Source organism: Bos indicus, chromosome 4 (genome assembly GCF_029378745.1).
Source record: "Bos indicus isolate NIAB-ARS_2022 breed Sahiwal x Tharparkar chromosome 4, NIAB-ARS_B.indTharparkar_mat_pri_1.0, whole genome shotgun sequence".
NCBI classification, from domain to species: Eukaryota; Metazoa; Chordata; class Mammalia; order Artiodactyla; family Bovidae; genus Bos; species Bos indicus.
The window spans coordinates 105972097-105986837 of NC_091763.1; the positions used below are offsets into that span (position 1 = coordinate 105972097).

Here is a 14741-nt window from a genome sequence, read left to right on the forward strand (position 1 = left end):
GAAGACTTCAGATGTCACAGGAAAGAAAGTAATTATGCTTGCCGGTTCCATACATGAGATATACAGAGCATGTAACTTACCCTCAGGCGTTTTTTACATTAACTTTATTTCCATATGAATTATAGTTAACACTTGATAATGTGCAGTTTGGGGGCCCTGAACCAGCCTTAACCCTGCTGTAAAATTTGTTTAAAATTCAGTCAACCCTGTTTGTGATTTCACATCCACAGATTCAACCAGCCACAGTTGTGTGGTACTGTGAAAAGTGAAAGTGAAAGTCACTCAATCGTGTCTGACTCTTTGCAACCCCATGGACTATACAGTTCATGAAATATAAATTCTCTCCAGGCCAGAGTACTGGAGTGGGTAGTCTTTCCCTACTCCAGCAGATCTTCCCAACCCAGGGATCCAACTCAGGTCTCTCACACTGCAGGCAGATTCTTTACCAGATGAACAACAAAGTCTGTTGTTAGTATCTATTAAAAATTCCACACAAAACTGGATGCATGAAATTCAAAATCGTGTGGTCCAAGGGGTCCGCTGTATATACAGTAACATTACACACGGTACAGTGTACAGATGAATGGTTTTGATCAATCCATGTGTGTGTGCCCACGGAACGTTCACCTATAAAGGCTGAGAACATTTCATCACCAGAAATCCTTTGAGGCCCCATTCCCAGGCCTGTCTCCTTCCCTGACAACCAGCAGTATGATTTCTGTTGCCGTCATTTTTTTTTTTGAAGTCCTCTTTAGCCCAGAGCTAAATATTTAAGCGATTGCTCCTGGAAAGTATTATGGTTTAAGAAGTTCTTGAAAGCATGTGAGCACCATATCCATGTCAGGGACTATCCTATCTGGAGATGGATGGTTTGGAAAATGACCATCCAAAGCTCTTTTCTGCTGGTACAAGGTTTTTTTTTTTTTAATGCACTTTCATAAATTTCTTTTCTAGTGCACACATTATCTGAAATGATTTTCTGATGCTATTTTGAGAGGAAGTCCTCTTCTCCTAGGAAATTCCTTTGAGGTCCCATGTGATATGCACACAGCAAGGCCTCCTGCTCACACACTGGTGCTGGGACTGAGCAGACAACCAGCAGCAGGTATTTGGTGAGAGATCATTTCATGTCAGGAGAAGGCTTGCCTTTGATTTGACCCCAGCGTCCAAGTCACAGGAGTTGAACTGAAAAGTCCCCCTTTCTGTAGTGGCCTGGCCTGGGCACTAGTCTCCTGGGCTGTGGGTCTCACTGTCTCTTGGACCAGAGACATTCTGAGCACAGGTATGGATCCCGTGGACTTGCCAGGCCCCGATTCAAGGCTTTTTTTGGCTACAACATCGAGCTCATTCATTGCTTCTGACTTTGGTTTCTGCGTTTTTGTCTCTGAGGCCCAGGGAATGGTTAGTCACCCAGACCCCAGACGTGGGATCGGGTTCCATGGAAACCAGCTCATCAGGAGGTCACCACAGTCACCCACTCATGACCAGTGCATGATATTCAGGTTCAGAAATGATTGAGAATTTGAAAATCACAGCAGCAGAGCATGGCAGCTAGTGCAGGGTCCTCCTAAATGTGAGGTTTGTGCATGTGATACAGTCTGGAGCTCTAGGATATCGGTTACTGAATGGCTGCCCCGCTTCACAAGGAAGTACCCCCATGCAATGGATGTCTCACGTAATATCGGAGCATTTTTCCTTTACCGTGGGGTCAGCCATCTCTCCCGACATCCCTCCCACCTCTGCACTCCTTTGTGCCCACATGTCATCCGTGGTGTTGGGCAACCAGCTTCTCTCCTCAAAGCAAGCTGGGTCACAGGCCTGAGGCGGTTCAGCTTGCTGCTCCCCCACCCCTCAGACACGACGAGAAGCATGTGCTCAGGTAGACATGAAGGCGCTGAGCCTGCATGTGACAGGCACCCTGTCAGTCGGTGAATTAATAAGAAAGGGAGCCCAAGGATTCCTCAAGTGTCGATGCGCCTGCCCTAAGGTTAGGGAACCAGATTCTGGAATCTAGTGCTGCACTTATTTCCTTCTTAGTAGAAATGTCTGATCATACAGTCTTTTACCTCCACAGGCTAAGACTAGACTTAAAGATCAGCCCTAATTCATCCAGGCTGGGAAGGCAGCACAGATGAGGGGTGTGTGTATGTGTGTGTGTGTGTGTCTGTGTGAGTAGGGGTTGAAAGTGTGGAGTGCGGGAAATTTGTATTCTTGTTTTAGATGGAAGACACAGATCCATGAAACCATTGGCCTCTAGGAGGCACTGTGGGCCCATGGTAAGCAGGGTGTGATGGAGGGGGTTGAGAGTCACCCTGGAGAGGGCAGCTTAGGGGAACCTTGGCTACATGCCTGCATCAGAAAGTAGGTTTGAGCTCCCTGAGTGGTCCAGACACATGGACCCAGCACAGACTCCTCAGTGCCCAGGAGAATGGGGACATGCCTGGAGCCTCAGGATATGCCCAGGGGATCTTCTCCTGGAACAGCATGGGGAGTGGAGGGTGAAGGGATTAGTGTGGCTGGTGAGGGCTGGGTGATAAGTGTCAGGCAGGGACAGGAAGAGAAGAAAAAGGCATGTTATGGGCGTATGGGGACATGGGGACAGTGCTCACTTTACACCCACCCTTGGCTGAGGGGCTGTGCAGAACAAGGAATGGCATAGAGGAACCAGCCCTGGGTCCTGCCAAGGTGTCCAGTGACAAGGGCAGCCTGCAGAGGCACAGAGCAGTGACGTCATAGGCAAATGCTCCAATCAGGGAACAGGAGGGTCAGCACTTTACACCACTCACCCCAGGAGCCCCGCCCCCAGCCAGCAGTGGTCCTAGGTTCCTGATGCTGCCATGGGCTCCAGGCCCCTCTGCTGTGTGACTCTCTGCCTCCTGGGAGCAGGTGAGTCCTGGACACAGTGTGGGAGTTTCTGAGATGTCTTTGCCTCCCTGAGATAGAAGCCTGGCAATGAAGGCTGCATCAGGAGGCTTCCCTGTGCTCTGTCCTCAGCTTCCTTGTCTCCTCCTCAACAGGCCTGGTGGATTCTGAAGTTACCCAGACCCCCATGTACCTGATCAAATCAAGAAAACAGCAAGGGATACTGAGATGTTCCCCTGAGTCTGGACACAGACCTGTGTACTGGTACCAACAGGCCCTGGGACAAGGCCTCCAATTCCTCATTCAGTATTACAATAGGGCAGAGTATGAGAAAGGAAACATATCAGATCGAGTCTCAGGAAAACAGTTCAGTGACTCTAGCTCTGAGCTGAACTTGACTTCCTTGGAACTGACGGACTCAGCTGTGTATCTCTGTGCCAGCAGCCAAGACACAGCCCTGCATGATCAGGTGCCTCTGGGACAAAAACACTCCTGCCCCAGCTCAGGACGTGGTGCCTGAGTGTCAGCTGCCAGCCTGCCAAGCCCAGTCTCTGGTAGAGCGAGAGACTTTCCCAGACATTCACTTCTTGATACGTTTTAATGCTTACTAACGTCATCAAGGTAAGTACCATTTTAACTGTTTGTACATCTCAGGGGACGTGAGTTGCCCAGACCTCATACTTCATAAGTGTTACAGCGAGCATCCCGGCTCAAGTGTGTTCTCAGTACCCGTGGTCCCTTCGCTCATGGAACTGTGTACACAGCAAGTTATATATACGCGTTGTGTTGTGTGGAACAAGATACAGTTCAGGGCTCTGTGATATGAACTGTTACTCAATGAATGGCAGCCACACTTCACAAGGAGGTATTCCCATGGGAGGAACGTCTCAGATAAAACTGAGCATTTCTCATTACCCTGGCGTCTGCACCTCCCTCCACGTCCTTCCTGCATCAATATTCCTTGGTGCCAAAACATCATCCTGTGCCGGGCACCTAGCTTATCTCCACCCAGAAAGGTGGGTCACCGGCCTGAGGGGGCTCTGCTTGCTCCCTCCCCCCAACACGGGAATCACCGGCTGCTGTGAACATGTAGGAGCTGTACCTGTGTCTGACCAGTGGACCGTCTGTCACTGAATTGATTAGAAGCAGACCAAAGAATTCCTCAAACGTTGTTGAGCCTGAGATGAGGTTGGGAGCAGAAAGCTGGAGAAACACGGTAGGTGGAGGGACTGTCTCAGGACTGTGGGCAATGTTGCGGAAAGGGAGCCTTGAAGTGCTGCTGCTAAGTCGCTTCATCATGTCCAACTCTGTGCGACCCCATAGACGGCAGCCCACCAGGTTCTCCCGTCCCTGGGATTTTCCAGGCAAGAACACTGGGCTGGGGTGCCATTGCCTTCTCCGCTTGAAGTGCTCTTGGGACACATATCATAAAGGGCAGCAGGATGCCAGAAGCATTTCCCCAGGATTCAAAACTTCAGAAATATGTAGATAAATACAAGTATATACATGTTAATGAAGACTTATGTCTGGACTAGAACATACAAAACATTTAATCAGTTTAACATCTACAGAAAAACATTTAACATTTACAGGGAGGTTACAGTAACCTGTGAGATTACATCTGTTGTTCTGGATGGGTCTCCATGTTGTGAACTGTTCACTCAGGTTCATTTCTGATTTGAGCCTCTGTGGGAAGGGGTGTGGCCCCTGAGTGACAGATTGGCTGTGGGGCCTGGCAGGGACAGTGACATCTCAGAAGGACTCCTTGGAGAGCCCCTCTCCCCTCTCATCCACACTCAGACCAGAGGGCCCTCCGCCTGCCCCATCCCCGCCATGAGCCCCTGCCTCCTGGGCTGTGTGGTCTTCTGTCTCCTGCAGGCAGGTGAGTCCTGTGGGGCAGGGTCCCCTTCAGGGTCCCAGCACTAAGCTTATCCGCTGTGACTGCAGCATCGGTCCTCCTTCTCCACAGGGGCGGTCCATGCTGGTGTCTCTCAGGACCCCAGATTCCAGGTCGTGAGGAGAGGACTGAACACGACACTGACATGTACTCAGGATCTGAGCTTTAGCTATATGTACTGGTACCGACAAGACTCAGGACACAGGTTGAGGCTGATCCATTACTCAGTTATCCCTCCCTCCACGGAGAGAGGAGCCATGCCCGAGGGCTACAGAGTCTCCAGACCAAGCACAGAGAACTTCCCTCTCACTCTGGAGTCTGCCAACCGCTCCCAGACATCTGTGTACTTCTGCACCTGCGGTTATCCACGGCGCTGCACGGCCACCTCCTCTCTGTGCAAAAAGATATGGGAAGCCCTGCAGCCTGGAAGGAGGAGAGCCCCTTGCAGGCTTCTCACATGCGGAACCTTGGAACCCAGGGTCACATGCTTGCAGTGTGACACTGAGTGTGCAGTCTCATATCACGCCCAGGTACATCGATGTTAAATGTAGTGGACGGCTGGTTTTTTTATTTCAAAGTTTTATAACTTTAAAACTAAATGGGTTAATATATATAATCTCTGTATATAAATCCATTACCTAGAATTGGTAATACTAAATTTATGTAGAAAATCTAGAAATATGTGGATGTGATTAATCAGAGGGATCTACGGAATGCTGTACTCCAGGCTGTATTGATCTGAGCTCAGCAGAGTGTCTGTATTGAAGGTCTTTGTGATTCCACCTTAGCATACTACTGTGACATTGCTGCTAAGTCACTTCAGTCGTGTCTAACTCTGTGCGACCTCATGGATGGCAGCCCACGAGGCTCTCCCGTCCCTGGGATTCTCCAGGCAAGAACACTGGAGTGGTTGCCATTTAGTATGTGCAATTATTTTCTTCTTAATGGAAATGTTGGTTTCTACAGTCTTTTATCTCCAGAGGCTAAGAGGGAATTTGCAGATCAATCTTAAGTCAGCCAGGTGGGGAAGACAGTAGAACAAGTGTGTGTTGTGTGTGTGTGTGTGTGTGTGTGTGTGTGTGTTCAGGCTTTCGGGTATTTACATTCTTGCTTTGGCAGAAGGCACAGATCCATGAGACTGTGGACCATTGGCCACTAGGAAGCGCTGTGGGCCCACAGTAAGCAGGGGGTCCTGGGAGGGGTGGAGAGTCACCCTGGGGAGGGCAGCTTTAAGGAACCTTGGCTACATGCTTGAATGAGAAAGCAGGTTTCAGTTCCCTGAGGTCCTGAGGTTCCAGGAAACATGGAACCAGTACAGACTCCTCGATGCCCAGGAAATCAGGAATGTGTCTGGATCCTCAGGACGTGCCCAGGAGATGGTCTCTAGGAGCTGCAAGGGAAGTGGAGGGGAAGGGGTTGGGGTGGCTGGTGAGGGCTGGGTGATTGTCAGCTGATTGCCTGGTGATTGCCAGCCAGGTGAGTGCCTGGCTGTCAGGCAGGGGCAGGCAGAGGACAACAAGGTATGCTGTGGGCATTGGGGACATGGGGATGGTGCACCCTTCACACCCACCCCTTGCTCAGGGGCTGTGAAGGGCAGGGAAGGGCATAGAGGAGCCCACCATGGGTCCTGGCAAGGGGTCCAGTGGATTTGGAAACAGCCTGCAGAGATACAGAGCAGTGATGTCATAGGCAAATGCTCCAATCAGGGAGCAGGAGGGTCAGCACTTTACACCACTCACCCCAGGAGACCCGCCCCCAGCCAGCAGCTGTCTTGGGTTCCTGATGCTGCCGTGGGCTCCAGGCTCCTCTGCTGTGTGATCTCTTCCTTCTTGGAGTAGGTGAGGCCTGGACACAGTGTGGGAGATTCTGAGATGTCTTTGAGTCCCTGAGATAGAAGCCTGGCGATGAGGGCTGCAGCAGGAGCCCTCAACAATGTGCTGTTTAGGAGCATGGAGTAACCCCCAGCCCTGCAGTTCGAAATCTGCATGTAACTTCACATACTTAGGAATGAAGAATTATCTCTGGAATACAACACACTTACAGTTGTAAACTGTTTATAGAAAGGACACAACAACTCATAAGGCTCAAGTCCATTGATCTGGATGGGTCTCCGTGTTATGAACTCTTCACTCAGGTTCATTTCTGATTTGAGCCTCTGGGGGAAGGGGCGTGGCCCCTGAGTGACAGGTTTTCTCTGGGGCCTGGCAGGGACAGTGACATCTCAGAAGGACTCCCTGGAGAGCCCCTCTCCCCTCTCATCCACACTCAGACCAGAGGGCCCTCTGCCTGCCCCGCCCCCACCATGAGCCCCTGCCTCCTGGGCTGTGTGGTCTTCTGCATCCTGCAGGCAGGTGAGTCCTGGGGGGCAGGGTCCCCTTCGGGGTCCCAGCACTACGCCTGTCCGCTGTGACTGCAGCATCCGTCCTCCTTCTCCACAGGGGCGGTCCATGCTGGTGTCACTCCGGACCCCAGATTCCAGGTCGTGAGGACAGGACAGAGTGCGACACTGAGATGCACTCAGGATCTGAACCACGATTATATGTACTGGTACCGACAAGACCCAGGACACGGGCTGAGGCTGATCCATTACTCAGATGGCACTCCCACCACGGAGAAAGGAGATGTGCCCGAGGGCTACAGGGTCTCCAGACCAAGCACAAATGACTTCCTTCTCACGCTGAAGTCTGCCAACCACTCCCAGACATCTGTGTACTTCTGTGCCAGCAGTTACTCCATGGTGCTGCACGGCCACCTCTTTTCTGTGCAAAAAAGCAGATGAGGGCCCTGCAGTTTGGAACTTGGAGAGCCTCTTGCAGGCTCCTAGCACCTGGAGACTCGGAGCCCACAGACACATACTGGCAGCATAGCCAGTGATGTTTGATCTTCCTGGCACGGACCTGACAACATGGCCTCGTGGACATGTGTCCACCTTCACTCTCTGTCTTTTCACTCTAGCTGCCGTGGGAGCCTAAAGATGCTACCCAGCTCTGACTGCTAGTCATCAGTCTGAATATGAGGCCTCCAGGAGGGAAGGTTGTTGGGAAATCAGATACATCTAGACCCTCTTGTCTCTCCCTGGGCATCACATGCCTGTCGCTATGGAAGGTTCTCCTCCAGGCTGGCCCTTGAGTGGTCTCTGCTCTTGTCCAACTTCCCCAGATATGGGCCTTTCTCTCCCACCTTCCTGGCCCTCATTCTCACCCTTCTCTACTTCAGTCTTGCTGCTCCTCCCTCAACTGGGTCATGTCCTTGCCCATCACCCAGGGAACCTTGTAATGATCCCTAACTAGGCGTGTTTGAGTAGGTTCTCTAGGGTTCTCAAAGAGAATGTAACCTCAGTTAATTATTAATCATCCAAAATTCCTTGGTCGTCCCTGAGGAGGAGAGACAAGCTGTGTTTGTATGTATTCTCCACTATTGCCTGTCTTTAACATCTAAATAGCCTAGCCCCTGATGCTGGGAAAGACTGAAAGCAAGAGGAGAAGGGGGTGGTAGAGCGAGAGGTGGTTAGATAGCATCACCGACTCAACAGACGTGAATTTGAACAAACTGTGGAACCCTGCTCTGTCCTGCAAAGTCTCTTAGATGATGTGTGAGCTGGACTGCTGGTCTAGGCGAGGCTGGGTTTATGCCCGACGCCCTTCCCCATGGCTCCTTCGATTTTCTCTTCAGGCAGGTGTTGCTCTTTTCTGTTTTTCTTTCCTACCACCTCCCAGCTCCACACCCTTCACTTTTGCTGATGAACAGGGGAGCCTGGTACGCTGCAAGGCATGGGGTTTCAATGAGTTGGACTCGAGTTAGCAACTGAACAACACCACCACCAACAAAAGCTAACCAAAGTTTGTAGCATCTCCTTCATCACAGTCTTCTAAAAGTCAAAGTATTAAATACTTCCTGCATGAACTCATTTCTTTTCTCTTGAAATGCAAAATCATGAATCAGCTATGGTAGGCTGGTGTGTGTGTTTGTGTTTCTAATTGTGTGTGTGTTCTTTAGAAAAACAAAGCAAGCAAAAACACTGTTCAATCGGCAAACAGTGAAATATTGTCTAATATGAACACATCCATGACTATTAAATCTGGGCAGACAATTTTGGTTTCCACGCATAGACCACAGCGGGACACTGTGCAGCTGAGAAACTCCACAAGTTTCTAGGGCAGAGCAAGCAGACAGAACTATCCCTGGGACCAGGAGGCTTAAAAGAAAGCTTTATTTGGTGTTTTTATCTCTAGAAGCCTTACTAGCATAGGCACTAATTTGCAGGCTTGCTGTCCCAGCTGGGAGCTATGAACTTCAACTATGCAGTGCTGAGGGAGCCTCTGAGGTTGCAGCAAAAGTGAAGGGTATGGAGCTGGGAGGTGGTAGGAAAGAAAAACAGAAAAGAGCAACACCTGCCTGAAGAGAAAAGCGAAGGAGCTGTGGGGAAGGGCATTGAGCATAAACTCAGCCTCGCGTAGACCAGCAGTCCAGCTCACACGTCATCTAAGAGACTTTGCAGGACAGAGCAGGGTTCCTGGATCAGCAACCTGGAATGAGAGGTCAGATTCCTGGGAACTAGCAGAGGCAGTGACATCAGAGCAGTGACATCACTGGCTCACCTCCAGTCAGAGGAAGGAGGCCCAGAACCCCAGCTCTCAGAGAAGCAGAGCTCTGAGCAAGGAGACGCCTCTCAGCTCTGGCTCTCCTGCCATGGGCTGCAGCCCCGTCTGCTGTGTGGCTCTGTGTCTCCTGGCAGCAGGTGGGTCCTTGGCACAGGGGGGAATCCGTGTTCCTGGTCTGACTCTGCCTGAATCCAAGGCACCATCGGGTTCTCTCCCGCGTTCTTTCTCAGCCCCAGTCTTCTTCCCCCATAGGCCTTGTGGATTCTGGAGTCACCCAAACCCCGAGATACCTGATTAAAGCAAGAGGACAGCGAGGGACCCTGGGATGCTCCCCTGTCTCTGGACACCTCTCCGTGTACTGGTACCAACAGGCCTTGGGCCAGGGCCCCGAGTTCCTCGTTCAGTATTACAGCCAGGAAGTGAGGGGAGAAGCACAGCTCCCGGATCGATTCTCAGGAAAACAGTTTAGTGACTTTCACTCCGAGCTGAACTTGAGCTCCTTGGAGCTGACAGACTCAGCCGTGTATCTCTGTGCCAGCAGCCAAGACACAGCCCTGCATGATCAGGTGCCTCTGGGACAAAAACACTCCTGCCCCAGCTCAGGAAGTGGCTGTGAGGGTGACTGCCTGCCTGTCAGGCCTAGATAGATCCGAGAGACTCTCCCAGATGTTCTTCCTCTGCTATGTTTTAATGCTTCCAAAGATCATGCTAGGTAAGAATTATTTTACCTGTTTATACATCTGAGGGGAACTGAGTTGTCCACATCTTATGTCATTACTTTCAGATCAAGGAATTTGATTCAAGCCTGTCCTTATTACTTGTGGTCTTTGCCCCCATAAAACTGTCCCCCACATAGAATAAATAATACACAGAAACACACACACACACGCACATACACACACACATACTCACATACATGTTTTAAAGCAATCGGCTGACATAGTTGTGAAGGCTGGTAAATCCAAAAGCTGCAAGCGGGTCTGGTGCTACTAGAGACTGAGGGGAGCTGATGTTTAAGTCCAAAAGCAGAAGGACTAACGGTCCAGTGTGAAGGCCATCGGCTGCCAATTATCTCTTACTTGGGGGAGGATCAGTGTTTTCGTCTGTTCATCCCTTTACTTGGTTTCATGAAGCCCACTGACATTATGGAGGGTCATCTGCTTTATGAATTAAAAGGTTAATCTAATCTATTATTAAAATATACCTATTCACATTTTGAAAGTGAAGTTCCTCAGTCGTGTCTGGCTCTTTGTGACCCAAATGATTGTACCCCACCAGGCTCCTCCATCCATGGAATTTTCTAGGCAAGAGTACTGGAGTGGGTTGCCATTTCCTTGTTCAGCGGAAAGTATTATGGGTAAAGAAGTTCTTGAAAGCATGTGAGCACCAAATCCATGTCAGGGACTATCCTATCTGGACATGGATGGTTTGGAAAATGACCATCCAAAGGTCTTCCCTGCTGCTACAGGCTTTTTTTTTTTTTAATTATTTATTCACGTTCATAAATTTCTTTTCTCGTACACACATTCTCTGAAATGATTCTATGATGCTATTTTGAGAGGAAGTCCTCATTTCCTAGGGAATTCCTTTGAGGTCCCATGTGATATGCACACAGCAAGGCCTCCTGTTCTCACACTGGTGCTGGGACTGAGCAGACAACCAGCAGCAGCAATTTGGTGAGAGATCATTTCATGTCAGGAGAAGGCTTGCCTTTGATTTGACCCCAGCGTCCAAGTCACAGGAGTTGAACTGAAAAGTCCCCCTTTCTATAGTGGCCTGGCCTGGGCACTAGTCTCCTGCGCTGTGGGCCCCACTGTCTCTTGGACCAGAGACATTCTGAGCACAGGTATGGATCCCATGGACTTGCCAGGCTCCAATTGAAGGCTTGGTTTTGTGGCTACAACATCGTGCTCATTTGTTGCTTCTGACCTTAGCTTCTGGGTTTTTTCCTCTGAGGCCCCAGGAATGGTTAGTCATCCAGACCCCAGACGTGCGATCGGGTTCCATGGAAACCAGCTCATCAGGAGGTCACCACAGTCACCCACTCATGACCAGTGCATGATATTCAGGTTCAGAAATGATTGAGAATTTGAAAATCACAGCAGCAGAGCATGGCAGCCAGTGCAGGGTCCTTCCAAGTGTGAGGTTTGTGCATGAGATACAGTCTGGGGCTCTAGAATATCGGTTACTGAATGGCTGCCCCGCTTCACAAGGAAGTACCCCCTTGCAATGGATGTCTCACGTAAAATCCGAGCATTTTTCCTTTACCCTGGGGTCAGCCATCTCTCCCGACATCCCTCCCACATCTGCACTCCTTTGTGCCCACATGTCATCCGTGGTGCTGGGCAACCAGCTTCTCTCCTCAAAGAAAGCTGGGTCACAGGCCTGAGGTGGTTCAGCTTGCTGCTCCCTGACTCCTCAACTCGAGAAGCATGTGCTCAGGTGGACATGAAGGAACTGAGCCTGTGTGTGACAGGCACCGGGCCTGGTGAGCTGCAGTCCATGGGGTGGAGAAGATTCAGACACAACTGAGCTACTTCACTTTCACTTTTTACTTCTGTGCATTGGAGAAGGAAATGGCAACCCTCTCCAGTGTTCTTGCCTGGGAATCCCAGGGACGGGGGAACCTGGTGGGCTGCCGTTTCTGGGGTTGCACAGACTCGAACACAATTGAAGTGACTTAGCAGTAGCAGCAGCAGCTATCAGTCAGTGAATTAATAAGAAAGAGAGCCCAAGGATTCCTCAAGTGTTGATGAGCCTGCCCTAAGGTTAGGGAACCAGATCCAGAGTCATTGTGGGTGGAAGGACATGAACTGGACTGTTGTCAATTAAACAGAATAGAAACATGAGGGATTATTTGGGACATGTGAGTCATAAAGGGCAGCAGGAAGCCCTGAGGATTTTCCCTGAGATTCAAAACTACAGAAATAATAAACTACAGATCACTAAACTGAATATATGTAATAATGAACAGCTAGTTCTGGAATAAAGTATATATAAGGTTGTGAAGAGTTTTATGAAAAAGTTTACAACAAATATAAGGCTTATGTTCATTGAGCAGGATGGGTCTCCCTGTTGTGAGCTGTTCAGTTCAGTTCAGTCGCACAGTCGTGTCCGATGCTTTGTGACGCCATGGACTGCAGCGCGTCAGGCTTTCCTGTCCATCACCAACTCCTGGAGTTTATTCAAACACATGTCCATCAAGTAGGAGATGCCATCCACCATCTCATTCTCTGTTGTCCCCTTCTCCTCCCATCTACAATCTTGCCCAGCATCTGGGTCTTTTCAGTGGGTCAGTTCTTCGCATCAGGTGGCCAAAGTTTCAGCTTCAGCATCAGTCCTTCCAATGAATATTCAGGACTGATTTTTTTAGGATGGACTGCTTGTATCTCCTTGCAGTACAAGGGACTTTCCAGAGTCTTCTCCAACACCACAGTTCAAAAGCATCAATTCTTCGGTGCTCAGCTTTCTTTATAGTCCAACTCTCAAGTCATACCTGACTAGAGGAAAAACCATAGCTTTGACAAGACAGACCATTGTGGGCAAAGTCTAGGTCGGTCCCATGTGAACAATTCACTCAGGTTTATTTCTGATTTGAGCCTCCGGGGGAAGAGGCGTGGCTCTCCTGAGTGACAGATTGGCTCTGGTGACTGGCAGGGACAGTGACATCTCAGAAGGACTCCCTGGAGAGCCCCTCTCCCCTCTCATCCACACTCAGACCAGAGGGCCCTCTGCCTGCCCTGCCCCCGCCATGAGCCCCTGCCTCCTGGGCTGTGTGGTCTTCTGGCTCCTGCAGGCAGGTGAGTCCTGGGGGGCAGGGTCCCCTTCGGGGTGCCAGCACTAAGCCTGTCTGCTGTGACTGCAGCATCGGTCCTCCTTCTCCACAGGGGAGGTCCCTGTGGAGCTTGAATTTTACAAGTTCATAGGAAATAAATAGGTTAAACACATAAAGCCTCTTAATAAAATGCACCTGCTAGAATTTGGTAATACTTAATTTAAATATGAAATCTGGATATATATAGATCTGATTAATCAGAAAGAGGGCTGGAATACAGTGTCCAGGCTGGCTTCATTTGAGATATTGAGAGGGCTTAATTTCTATTGCCTGTATTACTCCATTTTAGCTAACTCTTGTCACTGTAGTGGTGCAGGAATTATTTCCTTCTTAGTAGAAATGTCTGATCATACAGTGTTTTACCTCCACAGACTAAGACTAGACTTGAAGATCAGCCCTAATTCATCCAGGCTGGGAAGGCAGCAGATAAGCGGTGTGTGTGTGTGTGTGTGTGTGTGTGTGTGTGTGTGTAGGGGTTGAAAGTGTGGAGTGTGGGGAATTCGTATTCTTGTTTTAGACAGAAGGCACAGATCCATGAGACCATGGGCCACTAGGAGGCACTGTGGGCCCATGGTAAGCAGGGTGTGCTGGAGGGGTTGAGAGTCACCCTGGAGAGGGCAGCTTAGGGGAACCTTGACTACATGTCTGCATCAGGGAGCAGGCTTGAGTTCCCTGAGTGGTCCAGACACATGGACCCAGCACAGACTCCTCACTGTGCAGCAGAGTGGGGATGTTCCTCGAGCCTCAGGTTGTGCCCAGGGGATCCTCTCCTGGAGCAACATGGGAAGTGGAGGGTGAGGGATCAGTGTGGCTGGTGAGGGCTGGGTGATGAGTGTCAGGCAGGGACAGGAAGAGAAGAAAAAGCCATGTTATGGGCATATGGGGACATGGGGACAGTGCTCACCTCACACCCACCCTTTGCTGAGTGGCTGTGCGGGACAGGGAAGGGCATAGAGGAGTCCACCATGGGTCCTGGCAAGGGGTTCAGTGGACAAGGGCAGCCTGCAGAGACACAGAGCTGTGAGGTCACAGGCAAATGCTCCAGTCAGGGAAGCAGGAGGGTCAGCACTTACCCCCTCAACCCAGGAGCCCTGCCCCCAGCAAGCAGTAGTCCTGGGTTCCTGATGCTGCCATGGGCTCCAGGCTCCTCTGCTGTGTGACTCTCTGCTTCCTGGGAGCAGGTGAGTCCTGGACACAGTGTGGGAGCTTCTGAGATGTCTTTGCCTCCCTGAGATAGATGCCTGGAGATGAGGCTGCAGCAGGAGTCTTCCCCTGTGCTCTGCCCTCAGCTTCCTTGTCTCCTCCCCAACAGGCCTGGTGGATTCTGAAGTCACCCAGACTCCCAAGTACCTGATCAAATCAAGAAAGCAGCAAGTGACTCTGAGATGTTCCCCTGAGTCTGGACACCTCTCTGTGTCCTGGTACCAACAGGCCCTGGGCCAGAGCCCCCAGTTCCTTGTTCAGTATTATGATGGGGAAATATATCAAAAAGGAAACATATCAGATCGGGTCTCAGGAAAACAGTTCAGTGATGCTGCCTCTGAAC

The 14741-nt window shown here is 50.3% G+C and overlaps 1 gene segment (V, D, J or C); it reads left to right on the forward strand.

The window, feature by feature from the left end:
- Positions 1 to 7061: 7061 nt before the first annotated feature.
- On the forward strand, positions 7062 to 8572 carry LOC139182635 (T cell receptor beta variable 6-2-like). The segment is given in 2 exon segments: positions 7062 to 7110; positions 7198 to 8572. Coding segments are annotated over 2 exon segments (390 nt in total).
- Positions 8573 to 14741: the final 6169 nt, after the last annotated feature.